The sequence below is a fragment of the Plectropomus leopardus genome, chromosome 12 (assembly GCF_026936395.1).
Source record: "Plectropomus leopardus strain MGB_pleo_1.0 chromosome 12, ASM2693639v1, whole genome shotgun sequence".
Taxonomy (NCBI): Eukaryota; Metazoa; Chordata; class Actinopteri; order Perciformes; family Serranidae; genus Plectropomus; species Plectropomus leopardus.
This window is the reverse complement of record NC_142187.1, coordinates 35,078,627-35,106,121: the sequence shown is the minus strand read 5'-3', so window position 1 is coordinate 35,106,121 and position 27,495 is coordinate 35,078,627. Positions and strand designations below refer to the sequence as shown.

Genomic DNA, 27,495 nt, shown 5'->3' with positions numbered 1-27,495 from the left:
AACACAGGAAGGCCCGACATTTCCCTGCCAAAATAAAAGTGGGAACAATTTAAATATAAGATGAGCCTAAATGTTTTAGTGTTTTTGTGTCAAAGAGCTGCTGACAGAGGCTCAAACATTTACTGATGGATAATGATGCGCTTATTGTTTCTATCATTATTATTAATGGTAGTAGAATTACTATTAGTATTGTTGCTGATGATGATAATGGAAATATTATTATTATCATCATTTTCCTTATTTCTCATTGCCTTCATTTTTTATTATTTCCTTTTAATCTTAGTTTGTTATTGAATTTAATTTATTTCATTTTGTATTTACAAAAATATAAAACAAAGATTTAATAATTTGTATTAGGTTTTATTTTAATAATTTAATAGTAATTGTTGTTGTCAATGTTAGTAACTATAATAATTTCTTATTCTTATTCTTATTCTTATTCTTCTTCTTCTTATTATTATTATTATTAGCAGCGGTATTAATCCTTCACCTCATAATTTATAAATATTGTTTAGTAAAATGTTGCTTATTTAAATGTTCATGGTTCTGCTCTTACTTTGAAATCCCTGCCCGGAGCCTGTATTGTGTTGTGTTTTATTTTGACAGCCGGTGGTGTTTCCTGTCGGTGGGTGAGGCTCAGCGTCAGCTGCTGCTGTTTGGACACAAAATTCAGGGTTTTAAAACCGAAAAGTCCCGATAAAAAGAGGAAAAGGATAAAAAAAACTCCAATCTCTTCGCGAAAAGAAAAGTTTTTCTTCACTTCCGGCGACAACAGCGGAGGAAAACGAGTCGGTGAGTTGAGTTTGAGTTCAGCCCGTTTTTCTTTGTCTGGTTTTTACAGAAGACTGCTGCGATCAACATGATAAAACCAAAACGAGTCTAAACATTTTCTTTTTGCATGCTTTAATGCAAAGAAACACCTTCTTCAAGTAATCTGGTTAAAAATATTTTTTATATGTGTTTATTTTTACGTTTATTTAATTGTAAAAGTCCCTCTTTAATGTGCATTTTGACAAATATTATCTGTATTAATGTGCCTTCCTGCGGGCCTGTAACAGTGTACAAAATAAGGTTCAATGCAAAACTTTATCGTGGAAATATTTGAGGAATGTTGCAGCTAAAAATAGCGTGAGGCCACTAAAGGCTCTATATTGATGACATAAAGGACGCACGTTTTATTTTAATGGAAATAAACACACTGTGATATATTTATATATTATAATAATAAAAATATCTCAAAATATGAAAAAAAATAAATCCTCTTTAGAGCGGCTTAAATGCTACGAAGGAACATTACAGTGCTTTTATCTGCTATTTAAAAATAAAATGCAATAATGCAACATCAGATTAATGACAAAAAGGAGCACCACACACACACACACACACACACACACACACACACACACACACAGTGAGTGACACATAGCTAAATTAGGAGGGAGAAAATTAATTTTAAAAACCCTCAAATCACAATAAGTTTTATAAAAATGAAAGTGTGCAGTTTAAGTTCAGTAAAGATGTAGCCTCCTGTGTGAATATTATAAATATTATAATATAAAGTACAGTGGACTGTGCTGAAGCTGCAGCTGCAGGTGCAGGTGCAGAGCCGTGTGTGTGTGTGTGTGTGTGTGTGTGTGTGTGTGCGCGCCCTGACATGGTTTGGTCCATCTCTGTGTTTCCTGTTACGCGTTTTCCTCCAACATCAGCAGCTCCAACACAGACAGGCTGCTGCTGCTGCTGCTGCAAGGGCTGCTGGGAAACACAGGATGGGAAGAGTCCAATGTGACTCAAAGGGGGGAAATTACAAAATAATAAATTAATAAATGTGATCCATAATTCCTTAAAGGTTACTGCAGAGGCATAGTTTGGAAAGATCATATTATACAAAAGATACCAAAGAAATGAGGAGGATGTACGATATTTTTCAGTTCAGGAATATTATAGTAATAATTTAAATTACTAAAAATTTAAATGTGTAAAAAAAAATATTACAATTTAAATATAAAAAACTAAATTACACACGTGTGTGTGTGTGTACTGTATTAGAGGGTTTTAACAACAGCTGAGAACGTATTCAGATGAATGAATGAATCAAAATGAAATTAAATATTATTTTATATCAGTTTCCTTATTTTTATTGTTCTTACTCGTCTCTAATCTTGTTTTGTTTGTTTGTGTTGTTTTTTTTATTGTGAAGCATACACACGTCATCAAATGAGAGATTGGAAACGTAAGAATGTTGCAGCTAAAAATCGTGCGAGGCCACTATAGGCGCTATATGAATCACACAGATAAACTGTGAGATATTATTAGAGAAGTAAGGACTGTAAACACACTACTGTGATTCATTAAATATGTTGCAAATGTTATTCAAAATATCTCAAAATATGGGAAAAAACATTCATAAATTCACAGCTTACGGAGCAGCAGCCTGAAAGAAAGGACAGTTTTCTATTAAGACAAAAATAAAATACAATAATGAAATATTATAAACGAGCAGAAAGTGAAGCAAAGATAAATTATAGAATATATAAACTTTGTGTGTGTATACGTGCGCGTGTGTTTGTGTTTGTGTGTGTGTGTGTGTGTGTGTGTGTGTGTGTGTGTATTCAGATTTGGCCCGTGTCTTTTACTACAGTTTGGTTTTAGTCTGGATTTTGTAATTTATGTTTTTTTTTAAAAATGAACACAAAGTTGTGGTTTCTTTGCTTGTTTCTCATATTTCTGTCAGGATTTATTTGAACCCGCGCAGCGAGGAGGAACTTCTGTTTCCAGACATTTTTATCCTCCAAACAGTGACACGAAAATTCGCCTCGAGATGTTAAAACGTTATTTTTATAAACTGAAGAGGAGACTTTGATTGTTGGACGTGTCCTAAAGGTCCAGTGTGGAGGATTTATGAGGATTTATGAGGATATATTGGCAGACATGTAGTATAGTATATTCAGTACTTTTCCTTTAATATCTAATCACTTGAAAATAAGAATAATGGTGTTTTGGTAACGTGAGAATGAGTTTGTATGTCCGCGGGGAGCACGTCCTCACGGACGGGTGATCGGGGCAGATATTTGAAGTTTTGCTGATTGTCTGTATCTACGTTTTATTTGAATGGTCATCAAAATTAATAAATTAAAAGGTACATAAAGTTTCGGCATGGGAGGAACGTTTACTTTGTAAAACCTCAGGAAGCTTTATTTATTTATTCATTTTTTAAATTCAAATTTTCACATGACTTAATATCGGCCCTGAAAAACTAATATCGGTCGACCCCTAATGTGAACGCCTCTTTAACCAAAGCAAATGAAGTACGGGAAACGTACCTCAGACCTAAAAAATAAAAAAAATGAAAAGAGTGTTTCATATGCAACAAACAAGACTTATTAAATGAATATTCACACTGTAAACTCATGAATCCTAAATCAAAGTAAAGTCTTTAAATCAGAGATATAAAAGTCTAACAGTCAGGTCTCGAACCTGTCAGATTTTGGTGACCTCTTGACCTTTAATTTGGCGCCGCCGTCAGGACAAACGTTACATTTTTAGATGTTGAAATCATCGTTGTCGTTTTTCTCTGCTCTTTAGACCGTTGGTGCTTTTTTTTAAACCACGAGGAGCATTTTTCAGTTGAGACATTAGGAAGAGGAGACGGGAACCCCCTCACACACACACACACACACACACACTCTGTATCTATTCACTAACAGAGACGTCTGTGTTTTCAGCCCGCTAACAGCCGCTGACCCAGTTCATCATGTTTTATTCATGAGAACGACAGTCAGAGCTCAGACCGACCTGCAGCAGCCGAAAACACTCAGAGAGAACAAACATTCACCAAATGACTGTTTATGTGACAGTTTGAGACTTTAAACAGAACAAAAGACACATTTAAAAAATACACTAATTTGCTTTTTCAGTGTTCGATGAGGAGATTCTGCAGACAGCACCCTCGAGTTTATCTGTTTAACTAACATCAAAAACCCTTCACTCTTCCTGCTCTGATAACTGTGTGTGTGTTGATGCATGTGTCCTAAATGTAGTCCAGATTGTGTATTTGAGTGTAATCAGTGAATTTGCAGCTCAGCTCCTACAATAAGTCTAAAATACACTGTGGAAACTAAATAGTTACATTCAGACTGTTCAGGTCCAAAAATGCTCCATTGAAACCCATTCAAACTGACATTTTTGATCCCACAGCCATCAGAGCAGAAAAACAGGACTTGTATTATTTCTGGGTGTCATTCTGGGCTTTTGACTCTGAATTTGTCATTTTGACTATTTTCCACCTGATGAGGTCATTTTGACCATATTTGGCATATGGAGGAAATACATGCTATTTCCACTAGGTGACCTGTCACAGTCAATGTAGCTGCTGATCACTGACAGATCCCAGACTGTCAGCAGCTACACTCACACACTGACATATCCCAGACTGTCAGCAGCTACACTCACACACTGACATATCCCAGACTGTCAGCAGCTACACTCACACACTGACATATCCCAGACTGTCAGCAGCTACACTCACACACTGACATATCCCAGACTGTCAGCAGCTACACTCACACACTGAGGAGGAGGAGACTCAACATCATTCAGTTTTTGTGTTTTTTTTTCATCTGAAAACATAGTGGCATCAGGAAAAAACCTGGCATTTAAAGGGTTACAAAAAACTCAATGAAAGAAAAAAAGTCATATTAATGAATAATACTTTTCATAGCCTGATTTGGAAAAAGCTCATTTTGTGTGCAGAGCAGTGTGAGTATTTAACACTGCACAATAAATAATAATGTATAAAAATCAATATTGCTGCCATCATTGACACACTGTAGCTCAGACTGTGGTCTTTAAAAAAATCTACTCAGCAGTTTATTGAAAAATATCATTTTTTCTTTTTTAAAAACAAAGTGACATCATGACAAAAACCTGGAATTTAAAGGGTTGAAATTCTGAAAATTGAAAAAATGAATATTTGATATTTATGATTAGGGCCGATGTTGGTTTACAGAATAAACTCAATGAAAGTTTAAAATCACATTAATGTATAAAATTTTAAAGCTTTTTAAAGCGACCTTAAGGGTTAATTCAGCGCCTGATGTGTCGCAGTCATCCGGTTTTTATGTACACAAAGTCACAGGAAACATGTGACTTCACGTCTGCAGCGTGTCGGAGCCTCAGTGTGACTGTCAGAGACAAAGTCCCTGCCAGAGTTAACCCTTTAAAGCCTGAAGTGACGTCACTTCTCGAGCTGCTCCATGGGCCTTCGCCCAAGTTTGCCTTGTTTTTTTTTTACACCGTTTTTTTTTCTTTTGTGTGTGTTTGTTTGTTTTTTTTAAAATTATTTTTATTGTTACTAATTTTCAGGAAATTTTTACTGTTTTTTTGTTGTTAGTTTTTGTCTCAGTTTTGCCCTCTTCCCATCGTTTTAAGAAGCCACGGAAAATGTTTTGGGGAAAAAAAGAAAAAAATCTAGGTAAAAAACTATATCTACAATGATCGTAATTACATATTTAAAATTATTTAACAGAATCATTTACTTTATTAAGGACTTTTTGCCAAGCCTTAATTGTCCCATTTGTTGAATTTTATGTATTTATTTATTTTCTTCTTAATTTTTAAAAAAATGTATTTATTTATTTATTTGTATTCATTTTCAGGTATTTTTCTTTTACTTTTTACTAATTTCTCGCTTATTTTTGGGTCATTTCTCCCTTCGTTGCTCTTTGCTTTCTTCACCATGTTTTTGAAAGAAATCGAGCCGGTTTGCTCGGCTTTGAAAGGGTTAACAGGAAACATGAGCTCAGAGTCACAGCCCCTCTTGTTTTTCTTTTCTTGTGCTTTTTCTCTCAGGCTGCTGCTGCTGCTGCAGGATGTGAGAGAACCACAACAAAAAAACCACCAGACCAGATCTGAGCCGGAGTCTGAAGGTACGTCTTCGAAAAGAGCTCGTCCTTATAAATACCTCGAGTTATTCTGCGGCCTGATCAGTCGCTGGATTAGATTTATATTAGCTCGCAGAGTCTTACCTCCGTTAATCCCTGGAGAGCTCAGACCGGAGACGAGCTCTGCAGAGATTAACCGAACTGACGGAGCAGATCAGAGCTGCAGAAACCTTTATTCTGATGCTTTTAGTCTCGATTTTTCTGCTCGACACAAACAAAGTTTTCTTTATCTACAGCTGCATATTTTCCTCTGAGCAATAACTGCAGTGAGAAAGTAGGGCATTATTAGGGCCAATATTTGGTAAATTAGTCGATTAAAAAATTATAATAAAAAAAACGAGGAGGGAGCCTTATTTACCTTTTTATTTTTTGTAATTCTATCATTTTTCTATCTTTGTGTGTGTGTGTGTGTGTTTAAACAAATTTTCAGGTAATTTTCTTGAAATTTTCACCAATTTCTTGCTAATTTCCTCTTAAGTCACCAGTTGTGTTCTTCCCAAGTTTTTTAAAAAGCTAGGGAAAAATGAGTTATTTATTTTATTAGGGACTTTTTAATTGCCTTCTTTGACAGACACACACACACACACACACACACACACACACACAGACAGACACACACACACACACACACACACACACACAGACACACACACACAGACAGACACACACACAGACAGACACACACACAGACAGACACACAGACAGACACACACACAGACAGACACACACACACAGACACACACACAGACAGACACACACACACAGACACACACACAGACAGACACACAGACAGACACACACACAGACACACACACAGACAGACACACACACAGACAGACACACACACACACAGACACACACACAGACACACACACACTCTCCTGCTGACAGAAATACTCACTGCAGCACCAAATGTGGATTAATCCGCTGCTGAAAATAGTCCCTTACAGAGTGGCTGTTATCTGCTGAGGCGGTGTGTTTCCTGGTTGTCCGCTGTACGATTCGGATAAACAAAATATCTCAAGAAGATTTTGGTAGATTCTGGTGATAAAAGAAACACGGACAAACGTCCACTGGGACAAAAGGATAATCTGATAAGATGGTGATGAAAGGTCAATGTCTCTGTGGCCGTCTCATTTTTTAAAATGCAACATCTCAAGTACACTTCCTTTTTTTTCAAATTTAGCACAAACATCCTCTTAGACTGAAGGATAAACTGATTAGATTTTGGTGGTCAAAGGTCACTTTTTCCCGATCTGTCTTATTCTCTTGAACACAATATCTCAAGAACAGCTTCAGGACATTTCTTTGTCAAGAATTTATTTATTTAATCATTTTTATAAAAATGCTTTTGGCCGTAACTCTTTATTTGTATCTTCAGTTTAACTCAGTTGGCTGAAACAGCACAGAGTGTTTTGGGAGACTTCGAACACATTGTTAATTTTAACTTTTTTTGTGAGGACGGAAAAATGTCTGCGTGATTCTCACAGCTGGTGTCGGGTTTCTGATGTCGTCCACAGATTGACGGAGGACGCTCGGCTGCAGACCAACATGGCTCTGTTCTTCTCCGGAGCCGTTACAAGTACGTTAACCATCGACGGCACGAAGAGCAGATAAACACGCAGAAACATGTCTGCATCATTTTACTGTTACAGTGTTGTGCGATCTGAAAACTCTGAACTGAACCTGCAGACTTTGATGGATTTTCTGCATTTTTTAACATCATGCTGTTCGTTTTAACCCTTTCAAACCTCGAAAGACGTTTACGTGTCAGCCGCCGTAGTCCTCTGTGACAAGCAGCATCAGAAAAACGCTGATTTGTGAAACTGCATCGCTCCGTGTTTTTACGGGTTTAACCCTTTGAAACTTGCAAGAAGATTTAGAAAAAAAGCCAGGGAAAAACGTCAAGGGAAAAAAGATATACATATTTTAAGTTATATAACAGAATCATATATATATATATATATATATATATATATATATATATATATATTATTATTATTTATGAAATATATTTTATTTATTTATTTTGTTTTATTTATTTTTGTACAATTTAAAAAAAAAAATTCTGGTAATTTTTTAATACTTTTTGCTAATTTCTTTCTAACTTATTGTTAATTAATTCTTCTAATTTTATCTTTCGTTGCTCATTGTGTTCTTCCCATGTTTCAAGGCAAAAAAATGAACCATTTTGCTCAGATTTGAAAGAATTAAACTGCCAGATCTGTTTGAGGAAGAGACCTCTGGAGACGGTTCGGCTGGTTGCAGACCTCACCACTAGATACCAGGAAGAAACGAAAAAGGCAGGTTAGAAAATATGAAAATAAATGCAATAAAAGACGATAAAAATAAAAAATAAGGTAATATAACAAGACGGCTTCACATCAGTGGAGAGAAAACAGATTTAAGATGATAAAAACAGGTGAATCAGGTATAAATAAAAACGATGAAAAAGATGAAAAGTAAAGTTTTCGGCATCTTCACTCAAATATTCTGCTGCTAATAATGAAGTTCCTGAACTCGTGAGCTGAAGCGTCGTAACTTCGAGCTCGCTGTGTGTGACGAGGGTTTATCACCGCGTCTGTACGTTTGCTCGAGCGTTTTCCAGGCCGACCTCAGGAATGTCCTCCGCCTCTTCAAACCGATAAAGTCGACTCGTCTTTATTTAGTCGGCTGCACAGAGCAAACACGGCTGGAGTCTTTTTGTTTTTTCACCTGCTGCTGTCTGACTCCTAAAATCTCTTCTGTTGTTCAGGTTCACCGATCAAACGGAGGCTGAGGGCCAATCACGCCTGTCAGAGGTAAAACACGTCTTTGACCTTTGACCTTTTGACCTCAGTTTAACCCCTTAGGGCCCGCAGTAATATCGCACACACTCGAATCATTCTGCACACTAAATACGCTTTTCAAAATCAAAAAATGTAAAAATTATTTCATATTATTATTTTTTTTCTGCTTTCATTGAGTTTAGTTTTTAGCCAACATCAGACCTCATCATAAATATCAAATATGAATTTATTTTCAGAATTTTAACCCTTTAAATGCCAGGTTTATGCCGCAAGGGTTTTAGATGAAAACATTTTAAATTATTTTTTAATATACTACATGCAAAGTAGATTTTCGGGTTATTTTAGGTTATTTCGAGGATTTTAGGGCATTTTTTGGATTTCAGGAATTTTCTAGGATTTAAGGACGTTTATAGGATTTTGGAACATTACTTAGATTTTCAGAGGTTTCTTAGCTGTTATGATGTTTCTCAGATTTTGGGACATTTCTTAGATTTTAGGACTTTTTTTTATTTTAGGATTTGATTTTAGCAGGGTTTTGGGACATTTCCTGGGATTGTAGTATTAGGACCTTTCCATGATTTTAGGACGTTAGTGTCTTATCTAGGACCTCTGTCGGGGGTGTGGGGGATCCTTCATTAGCATATGTCTCTGACACCTTATGGAGACTAAAAGGACAAAAAATGTCAATATTTAGTATGTTAACATATAATAAAATGCAGTTTAGGCAGCTGGAAAAAATAATGAACTGACGTGTTAACAGCCGAGAGTCTCTTACGGATCACTTAGTGTTTTTCTAACCTCCCTGTGTCTGTCCCCTGTGTCTGTCCCCTGTGTCTGTCCCCTGTGTCTGTCCCCTGTGTCTCTCCCCTGTGTCTCTCCCCTGTGTCCCCTCAGCCTCGACGTGTCTCTCCTCTCTCCTGACTCCTCCTACGTCTGTTACTCGTCGGTGGACGGCGGCGATCCGTGCTCCTACCGCCGCTCGCCACGCCTCCTCACCAACGGATACTACAGCGTCACGGAGGACAGCTTCACCTGGGACGACGACGGCAACGTGTCGCTGAGTCCCTGCAAGACCAACGTGTCCTACAAGGAGAACCTCGTCAGGTGAGAGCCGTCTCTAAATTAATCTGCAGTAAAAAACTGAATTATCGCAGGAGCTCAGTTTAACGCTGTTAAAAGTCCAAACGTGTTTATTTAAACCTCAGAGCCAACACGACAAACAGGCAGAGGAACTCTGAAACACACACACACACACACACACACACACACACACACACACACACACACACACACACCCTCTCTTCTCAGCGGTGAGGTCATCCTCAGCCGCTCGCCTCAGAGGTTTAAAGGCTGTAAATTCTTCAGGTCTGACGTCTCGTGTTCAGGAGCCAGACTGTGATATCATCCGTCAGGTTGCTAGGAGACAGTCGTGTTTTTGAGACCTTTCTCGTCAACACGAGAGTTTTTTTTCTTTGTTCATTAGCGGAGCTGATGAAGCTCAGAGCTCTTTTACTGTTCAGACCACCGGCTGTAAATAAAATCTCACGTCTGATCGTTCACACCATCAGAACGCCATCAGGTCGAAAATAAATTATAATGTCAGTGTTTTTTAGTTTTAGCAGGTTTATATTAAAGATAACGCAAATAAATTAAATGAAGGTCGGAAGCATCTCTTAAAAAACTCATTTTGGGTTTTCAGATACATTTATTTTTAATGAGCAAAGCTGAAACAATTTGACTTCGTTAATGATAGAAATTGTTGATTTTAATAGAAAATGTCCTAAATGTCCTTAAATCCTTCTTTTTCTTAAATGATGAAACATAACATGAAACATTTAGCATTTTTAAAGGGGTTCATTATTGGTTAAAAAAGAAGTTTAGGATCCACTTGTCTACATTCATGTTTAGAAAAAAAAAGAAAAATACCCATAAATATCAGTAAAAATATCAAACGTGCGGCTGAGATAAACGTCGGGATCATTTCCTGTTTCTTCTTCTTCTCTCAGAGTTTTCCGGCGCAGGCGGCGCCCTCGCAGCTCGCTGGCTCGCCTGCTGAGCGACGTGACGGAGAGCTGCCAGTCGTGGCTGGACGAGAAAGTCTTCAGGGGCGTCTTCAGGACGGGACAGAACCAAAACCAGACCCGGGACCGGGACCAAGACCTGGACCTGGACCGGGATCAGCACTGGACCAGGAACTGTCATGAAGGCCCGGCAGTGTTGGAGGAGTCGACCTGGTCTGGATTTAACAGCACGGACCTCGATGACGGCCGCAGCTTCACTTACGGTGAGAGACGGAGGGAGGTTTCAGTTCTGAGCCGAGCTCCACAATTTTAAATATCTGTCTCAGAACTAATAATAATAATAATAATAATAATAATAATAATAATAATAATAATAATAATAAATAAATAAAAATAATTTAAAAAATGATAATAATAATAACAACAACAACAACAAACCAACAAAACAGTGATCCTGTAGATAAGATAATTTCTCACACTGTAGGCACCATTAAAGAATTATTCAATTAAATTTTATTTTTCCTGTCAATATTAACTATATTTTGCTGTCAGGGTTGATGAAGTTTGTTCGATGTCAAAAACTGAATTTTTGACATAATATGAAATCATCATTTTTTTCACTTATGGATCAATCAATCTTAAAAAAAAAAGACACTTGATGAAATCTTTAAATGCTAAAAATTTTATCTTGATATTTGACGCTGCACAAAAAAACTTAATGCATAAAAATGTTGCTGCTAATCACTGACATATCCCAGGTTGTGATCATCAAAAAATCTACTTTGCACGTAGTATATTGAAAAAAAAGTCATACTCATACAGTAGAAAATCATATTTATGTGGAATATTTTTTAAAGCCTGATTTTGAAAAGCACATTTGTGCACGGAGCAGTTTGAGTGTGAGTATTTGGCTGTAATAAAAAAATCATAATTATAAAAAAAAAAATTCTTTGCATGTGGTATATTGAAAATAATTCATTTTTATGTTTTTTTTCCATCTTAAAACATAGTGGCATCATGACTAAAGCTTGGCATTTTGAGGGTTAAAACTTTGATGAATATTTGATTTTTATGGTTAGAACTGATGTTGGTTAAAAACAATAAACTCAAATAAAAGAGGAAAATAATATTAATGTCTAATATTTTATAAAGCTTGATTTTGAAAAGTGCATTTTGTGATGTGAGTGTGTTCCTTTTTTAAATTATTATTATTTTTTTATCATTATTAGGTTAGGTTTTATGTTCTTCTTGCTCCTCGTGTTTTTTGGCTGCGACCCGTCGCTGTGCTGTAATTTCGTGTTTTTTGGCTGCGACCCGTCGCTGTGCTGTAATTTCGTGTTTTTTTGTCTTTCAGACCACACGGAGATCCCACCCCCTCCTGACAAAGTGGCCCCGCCCCCGAAGCTGCTCATCCAGGAGGAGATTTGCTCTGAGATCTGTCAATCAAAGGAGCGCTTCACACAGTCGCTGGGCGGCCTCTCTGAAGTCCCGCCTCCCTCGCCTTTCTACGCCAGCAGCTGCCGTCAGGCCTCACCTGAGCCCGCAGGTGAGCCGCCGCTCTCTCTCTTTATCTGGTCATTAATGCTTCATTTTCTGTTTCAAAGGCTCATCGACTCTGACGAGATTTCCATCATTAAAAAATTCGGATCAAAAGAAAAAACGGAAAACTTCAAAATCAGTTATTGCAAATCTTTTTTATTTATTTATTTATTTATTTTGATTCTTGTATGAGAAAACGCAGAAATGAAGAAGAATTTGGTAATTGTCAGCTGTTTATATTCTTGCTTTTGTTTTTTAAATATATGTTATTATTTTTTGTCTTATTTTACCATTATTTATCATTTTTATTATCGATATTATTATAATTAGTTGTTATTGTTGTTTTTATTGTTTCTTTGTTGTGATTATTATTTATTCTATCATATATTATAATTATTATTTATTATTATTTTATTTTATTTTTTTTACTTATTTATCTATTTTTTATTCAAATATAATTACTGTGATTCTGGAAAATATTGACTGCATTATATTCTTGTTGTTGATGTCTGACCAAAATAAAAATATAAAAATGCTGGTAAAATCCGATTTTCAGTCAGATATCACAGAAAATGTTTCCCACCGTTTTAAGATGTAGAACAGAAGCAGCATTTTATGTATTTGTTTGTTTTTCAGGGTTAACGATGAAGGCTCTTCTCCTCTTCATCTTCACCGTCTTCATCCTCGCCGCTCTATACTCAGGGTAAAAACGCTTATTTTTGTAATTCCAAACGTTATTTAGAAATCGATTAAAAAAGATAAATATTTATTTTCACAAAACAAACGTCGCCGAGATAACGTAGTGATAAGTTTATTCAAGACAAAGTTTCGATCCGATCAGGTTTTTTTAATTGACTTTTTTTTGACCTGATGAAGATCCAGGTAGAATCGAAACGTTTTCCTAAATAAATACATTCAAAAATGTGGCATGGAGTAAATGTGCTTTTTTTCTCACGTGTTGTTTTTTCTGCAGGTGTCTCATGTGGAGCGCGACCGTCACATCGACCGTCTTCATAATGATTACGACATTTATGTGTAAGTATCACAAAAACCACACTGATGTGTCACCGAAGGTCAAACGTTTAAGAGAAACTAAAACCTCCAAAACACCTCAGTTAAAAAATTAGACATCTATCGAACTAGCTATATATATATATATATATATAATATAATATATATATATATATATATATATATATATATATATATATATATATATATATATATATATATATATATCGTATCGTATCGTCGTATTTTACTACTCGCTGTTCTTCGGAGGAGCACCCAAGCTAAAGGAGGATGGTTATTTTATTTTATTTTGTTTTGTTTTGTTTTGTTTTACTGCATTTTATTTTATTTTATTTTATTTTATTATATCTTTTTGTTTTATTTTACTGTATTTTATTTTATTTTATTTTTTTTTGATGGAGCTTTCTGCCCGAAACATGAAAACGTGTAATTTGTTTTGCATATCACATTATTTTAATCATTTCTATACCTCCATACTCCACAGCTTTAAGACGGAAAATTATTAATCATATTGTTTTTTATAAGCCTTGATTTTGTTTAAATGTCGCTGTCACACTTCAGAATAAGACGGTAAATTTGTCAGATTAAAAAACTGTTAAAACATATTTAATAACGCGGTTTCTTTCAGTTGCGACAAAGTCAGGGCCGATGGGCGAGTGGAGGAGGGCGAAGACGGAGGTGAGTCCAAAATCCAAAATCCAAAATGCATTTCTTCCTAACTTTGTCAGCTGGCAGCAAAGAGACGACAAACACTAACGTGCTGATTCTGTTTTTCAGGATATCACATCAAGAAACGAGTAAAAGAAACGTCAGGAGAGTTTCCCAAAGTCCGCGATGTGGAACTGGACGAGTGACAGAAAAAGTAGAAATATTTCATTTTTCCTCCGTCTGCATGTAAGTTGCACTTCACGTTATTCTGAGCTCCGGAAAACATTTTACAGCGGCACCTGCTGGAGGCTGAGACTGAAAACGGAAACTTTCTGAATGTAAATTTATATCAAAATAAGGTTTCTGCGCCGCGACGCGTCGACCAGAAGGGCTGAACTTTTTCACTAGTTTGAAATTAAATTAAAGCCGAAACGTTTTCAGTATTTAATGTTTGAATCCAAAGCAAAACGGCGGGAAAATCCACATCGTGATGCATTCAAGTTGTTAAATTTTCAGCTTTGACGTCTGTTCTGTGTTAAATGTTGAAACTTTCACGTTTGGATTTTCGCGGCGTGTAAAAGCTGAATCAGAATGTTTGTTGTTAAAAAGCTGAAGGAGCTCATTAAAGTGGCGACACACGTTACTGTAGTTTAGATAAAAAACATAAAAAAAGTATCCTTACGAAATATAAAACATTCAAATGTATTTTTTGAAACACCGTCAGTGTTTATTGTAGCGTTAGTAGTTGAACTTGGCTTATTTGAGCTGTCCAAAGTGACCGAACGTCAGACTGAAGTCTGCAGAACAAATTCAGGTCCAACAGCAAAATAAGAGCTTTTTCTAAAAAACAAAAAACAAACGCACAACTCACCTGAAATTCTAGTTGATCTACCTGAAAGTTAAAACCACAGGAAGATAAGTGCCATTTTTTCCTGAGGAAACTGAAGGAAGGGTTTTATTCCAAAATGTAAAAAAAAGAAAGAAAAAGATGCATACATGTAGCACAAAATAATAATTTTATAGAAATTATGTCGATCCAGGTCCATTAAAGCTGCACCAGCTCAGATTTTATTGTGAAAATCTCAGTTTTTGGTTTCCTGGATAGAGTTCTGATGAGAAAAGGTTTTTCTGGTACAAAATGATTTTTAATGTCTGTAAAGGCATCTTTTTATTATTATTATTATTATTATTATTATTATTATTATTATTATTATTATTATTGTTATTATTATATTGAGACACAACTTTAAGCAAATTTAAGTGCCAATAATTGAGTGTTACTGTTAATCAAAGTTGTTGAACTCAGATTTTTTATTATCAATAAATCTTTTTGGCTCAGGTTTAAAAAAACATAAACTCCTGTGACTTTCTCGGAGGTCACTTCCCAACTTTTATTACTTTGAAAACATTTACCAGAAGTCCGGACTTTTTCGGGTTTCAGGGCTCGTTACTTCACCGCTCCTAAAAAAATAATCAGAGGTGGTTAATGTATGATGGAGTGGATGAATTGAGTCAGAGGCTGATGTGACTCCAGTTATCATCGTGTTTTCTTGTGCAGCTTTAATGAATCTTCGGTATTTTAAATATAAACGACCACATTCAGAGTTTCTCTCTGCAGCATTGTGGATTCAAACTCTTCAGCTGTCAAAGTGCCTTCATGATGAAACAGGAAGTGCTGCTGCTGAAACGTAAACAGACCTGCTCACCCGTTACACCGAGCGGCCGCTAAAGGGAGGAACTCACAAAAAGACTGCACGGCTGTTAACCCCTTGACGCCCGGATCTACATCTTGTGCTGCGTTCAAACGTCAAGTCGTTAAACCCCTGAAACACGAAAAAAAAATTGGCCAGATTTTTATTGACAAAAAAAGGCGATGTGCAACAAACTGTGAAAAAAATGTCAAATATAAGAAGGAAATTATCCGACAATTAGAAAACTATATTTCTGAATCTTATAATTAGATATTTAAAATAATGTTACAGAACTGACGTTCGTTTTCTTGTGCTGCCTCCAGATTTCTCTCATAAGATAAAACCTGGAAAAAAAGTCAGTGACTAACTTAGTGAGAAATGTTGTCGCAAGAAATTAGTAAAAGGTGGCAAGAAAATTACTTAAAAACTTGTTTTAAAAAAGAGGCGAGGATTATTTAAAAAATATATTAAAACATTGAGAAAAATCCAGAAAATTATATTTGTAATTCTGATAATTTTATATTTAAAATTATGTTACAGAAATATATAAAATAAACACTTTTTTAAAATTATTATTATTTCAGCACTTTTTAAAGGTCATTTTCTTGTTGTTTTTTTTTTTTTGCACTTTTTTTAAACAAATTTTGGTTAATGGCTTCATAATTTGCTGATTGCATTGTTTCCGTGTTTTCTGAGAAGTTGAATCTTTTCATGCTGCAGCTGCAGAAATCAAAGTCAGTCTGCTCGGCCAGACTTCCTGACGCGGCTCTGAGGCGACTTTACGAGCGCCGCGCTGCGAGCTGCACGTGCGTCAGCAGCAGTTTTAGCGTCCACGTGTGAAAACAGCCTCGCCAGAAATCTTTTTGTGAAACTCCAGCTGACATCACCGGCAGGGAAAGGCTGCGGTGTGAGTCAGGTCTGCTCTCATGTGGAGGTTTTCTTCACAGTTATTTCTCTTATTTTGAAACAGGGACTTTCTGAGCAATAATTCCAAAAAAAAAAAGGGAGAAACTTAACTTTTTTGCATTTAAAAACCTCAACAGTGAGCTGGGAGGAACATTTTGGGATCCGGGAGAGAATCTTTAAAGTCACATTGAAAAGAAAAGAAACATGAATCATATCGTAATAGAAAAGATAATAATAGAAATAAATGTTTTCATCAGGAAAAGAGGAAATGTGGCAGGAAGGAAGCTGGGATTAAGAGATGTGGAGGAAAACAAGTACTGTGAAGCTTTATAAGGTTTCCACTTTATAAAGTTTGTCAAATTTAATCATGTTTGGACCTCAAATTACGCCAAGACGTCGATCAAACCTGCAGCAGGAAGAGCTGAGCTGAGCAGCACCATCAGCTCTTCCTGAATGAAACCGAAATGTTTGAAATGTGTGTTTTTGTGAGCAGAGCAGCAGAGACGTCTGATCTTCAGCTCCACGCCGTCTGAACGTAAAACTTTTACCCCGCCGCGTCATCGCCGCCGTCCATCTTATCTGACGTGAGCGCGACATCAGACGTGTAACACAAAGGGTTAACGTCTGTTCACACAAGAAAGTGAGTCGTGAGTCTACGATCGCCAAATCTGAACTCGATAAAGGAAAAAAAAGTGGATTCATTTCTCTCAAAGTTATCTAATTGTGGCGAATGTGTTGAAGACATGGAGTTTTTAAGGTTTCAGACGTCTCTCTGGGTTTCTGAATCGTCTGATGTGTTTTTATTCACTCAAAGTGCCAGAATTATAAAAACAAAAAAAATCTGACGATTCAGGGAATTAGATATTTCATCAATGAACAAAAATGTATCTATGTTACTAATATTTTTCATAACGCTCTGCATGGATTATTACTTTGCATTTAAAGCTGCACTCGTCAATATTTTTCTATATGAACAAGGGATCAAATCGCTCTGTGTGATGTGAGAAGTTTTAAGCCTCTTTTAGCTCCAAGTGTTTTGTTTTTGTTAAAACTGGAGCCAGGTATTTCCCTCAAGAGGCGGTGGAGACCAAAGCGGAGCTAAAATGAGAGTAAATACTAGATAAATATCCACCTGTGAACACAAACACAGAGATGTCTGTTCTTCTGGCCAAAATCATTTTGAAGCAGCTTTAAGTGACCAAAGTTAAATGTGAATCAAGTTATTCTTTTTTTTCTCTTTTATATAAAAGGCTTTTATGAGGAGTTGTAAAATATTTAATGTACTGCAAAAGACGGAAAGTTTCTGTGACGAAAACAGATTTAATATGAATTTTTCTGGATGAATCGAACCTTTAGGAAAGCTCCTGTGTGTGACGTGATGCAGCTATAATGGTCATGATGTTATACATATAAACTGTAGATATTTTCCACTGACTGCACTTATTTCCAAAAGTGGAAATGTGATACTCTGCTTGTGACGGCACTTACTAACTTTTATTATTCCACTGTACTGTATTAATGTCGTAAAAGTCTGACTGCTGTAAAATTAAACCTCGAATGACGCACTAACTAGATTTTAATTTGAAACCGAGACACGCAGAAGATTTGGGCCTAATATAAAGAAAATATGTATAAATCATCGTGACTAATATGCCTCCAAAATACTGCTCAGTGTTGATCACTGTGATTCGGTCAAATTCTCAAAAAGTAGTTCAGTGATTCGGATGAGCAGTTGCTCTTTTCGGCCTGTTGATGGCGCTGCGTTTGGAGATTTAATTTTTACAGTATTTTTGCATTTTGTCATTTATTTTTCAGTTTTAGTGAAAATGTATGTGAAGTTAAAATGATTGTGTATCATCCATTAAAAAAAGTTTAAAAGACAAAAAGTGTTTTTCAGTTCAGTGGAGCTGAAATGTTTGTTTCAGTGTGATTTTTTTTAATTTTTTCTTCCTCCCGAACTAATGAAAATCAGTTTTTGGGTGCTTAGGTGTTTCAGCTCATTAATAATAATAATATTGATAATTGTTAACTATTTTATTTGATTTTAGTATTACAGTTTCCATCCATTTCCAGATGCTGGACGGACCTTGAGAATAAAAAATGTCATCACTTCATTATTTTATCCTGTTGGACATTTGTGTGAAACTTTGTCATAATTGTTGTATGAATTCTTGAGGTTTGACCAGAAACATTTTTGGGAGGTCACAGAGACCGAGACTTACATTTGCAGCAGTTTTGGGGTAAAATGGTGTGAAAATATTTAATGCTGTTTGATCCCACAATGTGAAAAGATTCCTTAAATAAGTCCTATTTCACAGTTTTATTGTCTGTTAATTTATTTTTGAGTTATTCATAATGTGAATTGGTGTTTTTGTGCTGCCAATGTGTAACTGTGTCATTTGTATATTTTGAAAAAATGAAAAAAAAAAACCCACATTTTTTTCACACTATGAAAATGACACAGCCACAAATGGACAGTACAAAAAAAACAATTTTCATTATGAATAACTCAAAAATAAATGAACAGACAATTAAATAAATTGTCATGTATCCATCCCCATAAGAATTTAATTAATAAAATTAAGTTCAAAAATACAATAAAAAGGGGGAAAAGGTTTGAGAGATGGGATGGCATTAATCAAAATAAAATGTCTGTAATAACACTAACCTGGCAGCTCATTTATTTAGTAGATTAAAAGTATAAGTAGTAGATTATAAGTAAATCAGAGTAAAATACAGATACTCCCAAAAACTTCAGTACTGTAACAAAGTTTTATTACTTCATCACGTCACAGCGCTGACTGAAGGACATCTGTTATTTAGGGATCTCTCAGATTTGGGTCTTTAATGTTAATGTTAATGTTAGAGCGCGGCCTGCTGGTGTATTTGACTGTCTCCCTGTTGATGCATATTTCCCTCCTCAGCCGTCAGGTTTGATAGGGGCATGATAATAATAAATAAGAAGAATAAAGTCTTATTTTTATCGCACTTATCAGAACCAACATTACAGAATGCTTTACACATAAAATCATAATAAAACACACACAAGCAAACATACAGCACAGATGTAAAATATTAAAACACTGTGGATTTTAAAATCCAACATAGCAGTGTGAGACATAAGTGCAACGTCAGGAGTAAGGTACAGTATAATAATAATAATAATAATAATAATAATAATAATAATAATAATAATAATAATGATAATAACAATAATAAAATAATAATGTTGACTTATTGTTCAACAAAAGTAACTCTTCAAAAGTGATTTAAAAGAAGACAGTGATGCAGCAAGGACTAGTAAAAACATAATTCAAGTTTTCCCTATAAAAAAACCACACATGGTTATTTAAAGAATAAAATAAAAAAGAGTAATAAAATAAAATAGAATAAAGTAAAATTAATTAAAATAGTAAACTAATAAAATAAAATGATAGAATAAATAGAACATATTAAAATAAAATAGTAAAGTAATAAAATGAAATATAGCTCTTATGATTCTCCACAGTTTGGGTGCATTGATCAAGGCTGTAGTGTTAATAATGACTGTTTAAATAATATAAAATATAGCATATTATAAAAAAAATGTGCACCATAAATATTTCATAAAAAGAGGGAGTGGGGGGAAATAAAAGTGGGGAATAACAAAAATATAAGATAAATAAACGATAGAAATAATTAAAAATAGAATTATGTAAGATCTCAAAGTAAAAAAAACGGTGCTAAAGTGATTAAAACACATTTATAATAAAACCATAAAGTGATCAGTGCTGTGAATAATAAACTCTGAGGGTTTTGAACCGGAAACACGTGAGGAGGAAACAGCCTGTGACACCTGAAGCTCGTCACAGGAAGTAGTTTCTTTTGTTTTTTTCCCCCAGAAACATGATGGCGGCCTGCTGGGAGGCGTACTGGCCGGACTGGGAAACAACCAGCAACAACAAACGGTGGACTTCCATCTGCGCGGTGAGTTTGGGGCAGAATCGCGCCTCGTATTCCCGCAGCGCTGTCTGACGTCAGTTTTTCGGATGTTTTCGCAAACTGGCGCACATGACGCTAGTCTCGCGCTCTCACCCGCGGAAAGTCTCACGTGGTTTGACCGCCGAGTCCTTAGTGTTTTCAGGCGTTTCGCGATCGATCAGCTGATGGTGGGACAGCAGAGAGACAGACAGACAGACAGCAGAGAGACAGCAGACAGACAGCAGAGAGACAGACAGACAGACAGCAGAGAGACAGACAGACAGACAGCAGAGAGACAGACAGACAGCAGAGAGACAGCAGACAGACAGCAGAGAGACAGCAGACAGACAGAGAGCAGAGAGAGAGACAGACAGCAGAGAGACAGACAGACAGACAGCAGAGAGACAGCAGACAGACAGAGAGCAGAGAGAGAGACAGACAGCAGAGAGACAGACAGACAGACAGCAGAGAGACAGCAGACAGACAGAGAGCAGAGAGAGAGACAGACAGACAGAGAGACAGACAGACAGACAGACAGCAGAGAGAGAGACAGAGAGCAGAGAGAGAGACAGACAGACAGAGAGACAGACAGCAGAGAGACAGCAGACAGACAGCAGAGAGACAGACAGCAGAGAGACAGACAGAGAGACAGAGAGGCAGATGGACAGCAGAGAGACAGGCAGACAGACAGACAGCAGAGAGACAGGCAGACAGCAGAGAGACAGGCAGACAGACAGAGAGACAGGCAGACAGAGTGTCCTCACAGCATCAGCCTGTCCAATGAACAAACAGATAAATATTAAGCGGGTTAAAGGGACTCTTCGGACGACTTCCGCACAGTGCAGCTAAAGCAACGTTGTAGTCACAGTTTCAGCGGCTATTTTTCTTTATATTCCCAGAACGTTCCTCTTAAAGTTAGGATAACATTTCTATCTATAAACATGAAAATGTAACAAAAAGGTTATCTATCTATCTATAGATAAATAAATAAATATATATGCTTATATAAACTCTACATTAACAACTTCCAAAAATATAAAATACGACCCGATACAATATGAACAACTATTCCAGTTTTGTAAACAGCTAAATAAAACTATCCAACGATACCATCCATTACAATATAAACACCTATAATCACTTTATGCTTTTATTATTAATGTGTACACCAAAACTAGTAAATAAGACCAATGAAAGCGACCCGTTCATCAGTGAGAATGACATCAAAAAGGACACATGTATGTGTGTTTATCTACCTATCTACCTACCTATCTATCTACCTATATATATATATATATATATATATATATATATATATATATATATATATATATATATATATATATATATATATATATATATATATATATATATATATATATATATATATATATATATATATATATATATATGTCTATATATATAAATATATATAAATATGTTTGTGTGTGTTACATTTTCATATAGGAAAGTTCTGTAATCTCACTCCTCAATAACATGTTGCTTTGAAAATGTTCTTCCTTTGTTCTCATGTAACATTGTGGGAACGTTTTATAAATAACGTTCTCTGATCTGTCACTTGTCAACATCACTGAAACATCCTCACAATGTTGCAGTTCAAACGTTACGTCTTAGTCAGCATTTAACCTTAAAGGAACAAAGGAAGAACGTTTTCAAAGCGACATTCAGGACTGAGATTAGACCTTTTTTTCAGATGAAAACGTGGCATAATGAGATTTATTAACAGTCATTAAAATTTTTTGGGATGTTTATAGAGAATGTTGCCCTAACGTTCTGCGAACATAAAGAAAACGGAAAAAAATTCTGCATTGGTTGCATTGTGCCGTTATAAGAACATTTTAAGACCCCCCCCTATAAATATGAACGGTTTTATTGAAGTTTTATTTAAATATTCAGTTTAGAATAATGAAAGAATATAGAATAATATGTATTTTAAAAAGCTGTTGCATAGTAATGAAAAAAAGATCCAATCAGGAGCATTGATGGTCTTTTCAGAGAATGTACGGTCTTTAAAATTTGCCTCAAGGTCCTGGAAAAGTCCTGGAAATGTATGTGTGACATTGTGACTGAACCCTGCTGATAATCGAGAGCGAAGGTTCGTCTTATCGAGACTTCAGCGATTCTTTCCGGCGCGCCTCGTCTGAGGCCGCTGGATGTGCAAATATTTTCCATTTAAACTCACGTGAGACTCAACAAATGGCTTTTATTACAAAATGACACGAAAATCATTAAAAAACATCCACGACGGATTCACAACATGTAAACATGACGGTTCAGTTTCCTCCTCGTTCACGCCGATCAGCTGCTGGTTACACGTTTTAATGCTCAGACTAACATTTAACCCTTTAAAACCTAAAACATCAGCTCACCTCTCACAAGCTATTTAACCCTTTGAAACCTGAGAAAATTGGTAAAATGGCAATGAGCAACTTGGCAAGAAATGTCCCATAAATTAAAAAAAAAAGTCAAAGCTAAGAAGAAAATGATCTGATACTTAGCTGTGAGGGATTAGATATTATAAAAAAAACTAGAGAAAAATGTCCAGAAAATATTTTTAATTCTATTTTTAAGCATTTTTTAAGTCATTTTGTTTTATGGTTTTTTAATCTCTTTTTGTGCTTATTTTTGAAGTAATTTTCTCTTCTTTCTTTTCATAATTTCTCTCTTTTAACTTGCTCAGTGGTTTCTTCCCATTTTTTCAAAAACACGGAGAAAGAGGCAATGACCAAGGTGACAAGAAAATGACCTGAAAATTATTTTTTTTGGCTTATATTCAGGTTATTGTCTTGTATTTTATTTTCATACAGAATTTCTTCTTTTTTATTTTTTAATTTTTTTGCTAATCACACAAATTTTTCATCACTTTTCAGGTCAGTTCCTTGTTTTTTTTCTTTTAACTTTCCCTTTTAAGTTTGCATTTTTTCCTTACTTAAAGGTTATTTTCTTGTACTTTTTACTGATTTCTTGCAAATGTTAAGTTCATTGCCCTCTTTCAGGATTCAAGCCAGTTTCTGAAGTTCTGGAGGGTTAACAGAAGCCTCACGCTGAGAGATTTTTCAGTAATTAACCCTTTGAAACCTGAACAACTTGGCTTTCTTTAAAAAACATGGGCGGAAACGGGTGAGTAGTTTAAGAAATGACCCAGAAGAAAAACCGAAAAAAAGTGCTTAATAATAATTCTGTAAAACAATTTCAAATATATAATTCTGAGGATTATAATAGTGGGTTTTTTCTATATTTTCTCCTTTCTTAAAAAAAAAAACAAAACGAACAACAACTTTGAAAATCTCTCTTTTTATTCTATTTTTTATTTGAAATTTGCGGAACATTTTTTGCCAAGTCGGAGAAGCAAAAAAAAAAAAAAAGAAGAAAAAACTGCGCAGGATCTGAAGTTTTAAATCCTTGTTCAGGCGTCTGAACGCAGCACAAGAAAAGTGAGTCCAGGTTTTAAAGGGTTAAAATCACTTTGATGCCTAAAACATGAGGCGGTGTTTTTCTTGCGGCTACTGAAAGATTTAACCTCCCATGATCCTCTCTGTCACTGAAACGTGGGGGCAAAGCGTTTCTCCCCGGCGTGCACGGTGACGTGGCGGCGCAGGTGGCTGCCGGAGATGAAGGTCTTGCCGCAGTACGAACACCTGAACTGTTTGCAGTCCGTGTGGACGGTCATGTGGACCTTCAGGGACCCGGACTGGGCGAAGCGTTTCCCGCAGTGGACGCAGCCGTAGCGCTTCTCTCCGGTGTGGACGCTCTGGTGGCGTTTCAGGTTGCTGGAGTCGGAGAAGCGTTTGCCGCAGAGCGCGCAGACGAACGGCTTCTCGCCCGTGTGGACCCTCATGTGGGTCTTGAGGTTCTTGAGGCAGGCCAGAGTTTTCCCGCAGCAGTTACAGACAAACGCCTTCCCCCCGCCGTCCTCCCGGCTGTGGCCGGATGCCCTGCTGACGCCGTCCTGAGGTCGCCACCGGTCCCGCCGGACGAACGCGCCCACTCTCTCCGTCACCTCTTTCCTCGCAGGCTCGTCTGCGGGCGGCGGCGCCCTCTGCTGGCCGCTCTGGAAGCCTGCGGGCTGCTGGCGCTCGGCTGCCTCCGAGATGCTGAAAGGGAAGCTGCCGCCGCCCGAGTCGGCCGACGCGCTCACGCTGGTGTTCAACACGTACGAGCAGCCGGGATCCTCACTCAAAGCATTCTGGGACGTGAGGGCGGCGTGCTGGAGCTGCGGCTCGTATATCAGACACTCGTAACTGCCGGCGTCGGGCCGCTGGCCGCTGAGCGTTTTTTGGATGGACGTGGAGGTGGAGCTGACTTCTCCGCTCGCCCACGACTGAGACGAACCCCCGCTGTCGTCTGCTGCTTCCTGTTTGGTCAGCGGGGGCGGGGCTTCTGTCTCCGTGGTCGGGCCATCGACAACGTGACAAAACACCTCTGAAAAAAAACAGAATATTAAAACTTTAAAACTTTTTCAAGAGACAAAGGTGTCGATTTTTTTCAGTGGTTTTGGCTGAAGCTTAAATATCACAAAAAAAACCCCAAAAACTTTGTTTGATCAAAGTTTGATTTTTGTGGTATTTAAACTCACTTTTTGAAAATGACTCAAAAAAATCACTCAAATGAAAAATAAAAATCAAAGCAGCTCAACATCCTGTAAAAACAGCAGAAGACTGATGTCGATCCAGGACTCAAAGGGTTAAAGCTTGATTTTGAAAGGGTTAAAGACCAATGAATTGTCGGCGTGGTATGCTTAAAGAAAATCTTTAATAGTTAAATTTGTTAAACAAAAATCAGTTCAAAGTTACAAAAAATTACCTAAAATTAAGAAAATGACCTTGAAAAAGTGCTGAAAATAAAAAGTTTATGTTTTTTTTTTATATATTATAATTCTTGCCAAAAAAAGGAAATGATTATAACTATAGGCATAGTTTTCTGGACATTTTCCCCTAATTTTTGACCTATTTTCTCATAATACTCCCGTTTTTTTAAAACACAAATGTTTAGGTAAAATTTCTTGCAAAAAGTTACAAGAAAATTACATAAAAATAAGCAAAAAAAGAGAAAACAAACACGAAAATGTCCTTGAAAACGTGCTGAAAAAAAAAATGTTGATATTATAGTTTTTGTAAAATGAACGTGCAGTTTTGAGTAAACCTGCTGAATGAAGTATTAATGTAGTAAAACTGTACTGACTGTCCGGCTCAGGCTGGGACCAGGACTCGTCGTCGTCCTCCTCCACTTTGATCACTGCGGTCGTCAGTTCGGTCGAGTCGCCTGCAGACGGCTGCAATCAGAGCAGAGACACAGAGGAGCTGAGAGATGGACGGAGGAGGACAACCCACATCCTGCTAAAGACCCTGCTGTCCTCACCGTCCCCTGTGTGGTGTCCTGTCCAGAGTCCGAGGACGGATCGGGGTCTCTGCACCGCAGAGTCTCCTGGTTGGACGCTGTGGACCGCGTCGGCTCAGCTGGAGGAGGTAAGTCATAATGACGCTTTATTTATGAATCGTACAAAAAACAGCTGTTTATGTGCTGTTTTTGCTCATTATTTTCAGATACTAACATACATTTGAGAAAGTTTCTCATCATTGTGATACAGTTGCACATTATTTTGATAAAGTTGCACATTATTTTCAAATTCTTAGGCTTTATTTTCAAATTCTTTTGCATTAGTTTGATAAAGTTACTCATTAATTTGAGATGATTATGCATTATATTTGGAAAGTTGCTCATTCTTTTGAGAAAGTTGCCAATTATTTTGGCAATGCTATCCATTATTTTGAGATACTACGCTAATGCATTATTTTGAGAAAGATGCTCATTGCTTTGAGATGCTAGCATTTTATTTTGAGAAATTTTGATAAAGTTGCTCATTATTTTGATGAATTTACTCATTGTTTTCATAAAGTTGCCCATTATTCTGATGATGTTGCCCATTATTTTCATAAAGTTGGCTGTTTATTTGATAAAATTAAGGGATTTAAGGAGAAAATAACACATTACTTGAGAAAATTGCCCATTATTTTGAAATTCTGACACATTATTCTGATAAAGCCGCACCTTATTTTGAGATACTAACACATTATTTTGAAAGTTGTTCACTATTTTTGATTAAGTTCCCCCATTATTTTGATAAAGCTGCCCATCATTTTGATACTATGATGTATGGATTTTTTTTCTTTTTTAAAAAAAAAATCACATTGGCAGAAATGGTCTTCCATACGTACAGCCTGCTCCTCACACCGCCGCTTGTCTGCCGGTACATTATCATCGTAGCGGTTATTATCGTAACTGTTAGCATCGTAACCATTGTTACCTCCAGGTGTTCCGCTCCTCCTTGGCCCGTTGCCCGGGTGATGAGCGGGCAGCTGAGCTCGCGCGCGGCCGCCCGCGAGCAGCAGCGCGGTGCCGCCCGCGGTGGCCGCGGCTCGCAGCGCGGTCGCCCGGGCCGCCCGGAGCTCCATGAGCCGCAGTTTTCTCCGCAGCACCTCGTTTTCTTTGCGGCTCCGCGAGATCTCCAGCTGCAGCACCGAGTAGCCGCTGTCCACGAGCTCGCAGATCTCCGCCACCGCCGTGTTGGCCAAAACCTCCATGATGGAGGCGAGCTGCGCGTGGAAGGCAGCGGCCGGAGACATGATTCAGTAACCCAGCGCGTGCGTGTGATGACGCAGAATAATCCAGATTACCGGCCCGGGACAGGTGACAAAAACAGAAACGCACGCGCCCTCTCCGTGTATCGGATCCCCACCTGATGTAAACAGAGCCGAGAAAAACCAGGAAGTGATGCGGGGGGAAAATAACCAGAGACGGCCCTCAGTGCGCATGCGCGAAGCATCATTTTATTATTCTGAAACCTATTCCAGTGATATCAGTGCGCATGCGCACACTCACAACACAAAACATTTATTTTATTTTAGGTATTTTATTTAAAAAATGCTAGTTTTTCCTAAATTAACAATAA

The 27,495-nt window shown here is 36.9% G+C and overlaps 2 protein-coding genes across 2 annotated transcripts; one reads left to right on the top strand and one right to left on the bottom strand.

The window, feature by feature from the left end:
• Window positions 1-531: 531 nt before the first annotated feature.
• Window positions 532-18,451, top strand: tmem71 (transmembrane protein 71). Its single transcript, XM_042497688.2, has 11 exons — window positions 532-792; window positions 5,848-5,924; window positions 7,460-7,521; window positions 8,695-8,740; window positions 9,623-9,832; window positions 10,735-11,012; window positions 12,104-12,295; window positions 12,925-12,991; window positions 13,262-13,323; window positions 13,949-13,998; window positions 14,098-18,451. Exons 3-11 carry the CDS (start codon window positions 7,491-7,493, stop codon window positions 14,119-14,121), a joined length of 960 nt encoding a protein of 319 aa, XP_042353622.2. The 5' UTR covers window positions 532-792; window positions 5,848-5,924; window positions 7,460-7,490; the 3' UTR covers window positions 14,122-18,451.
• A 4,278-nt stretch (window positions 18,452-22,729) lies between these two features.
• LOC121951163 (uncharacterized) lies at window positions 22,730-27,343 on the bottom strand. The gene is made up of 4 exons (XM_042497405.2): window positions 26,851-27,343; window positions 25,905-26,002; window positions 25,728-25,818; window positions 22,730-24,968 (listed from the first exon to the last, which is right to left on the bottom strand). Exons 1-4 carry the CDS (start codon window positions 27,167-27,169, stop codon window positions 24,085-24,087), a joined length of 1,392 nt encoding a protein of 463 aa, XP_042353339.2. The 5' UTR covers window positions 27,170-27,343; the 3' UTR covers window positions 22,730-24,084.
• Window positions 27,344-27,495: the final 152 nt, after the last annotated feature.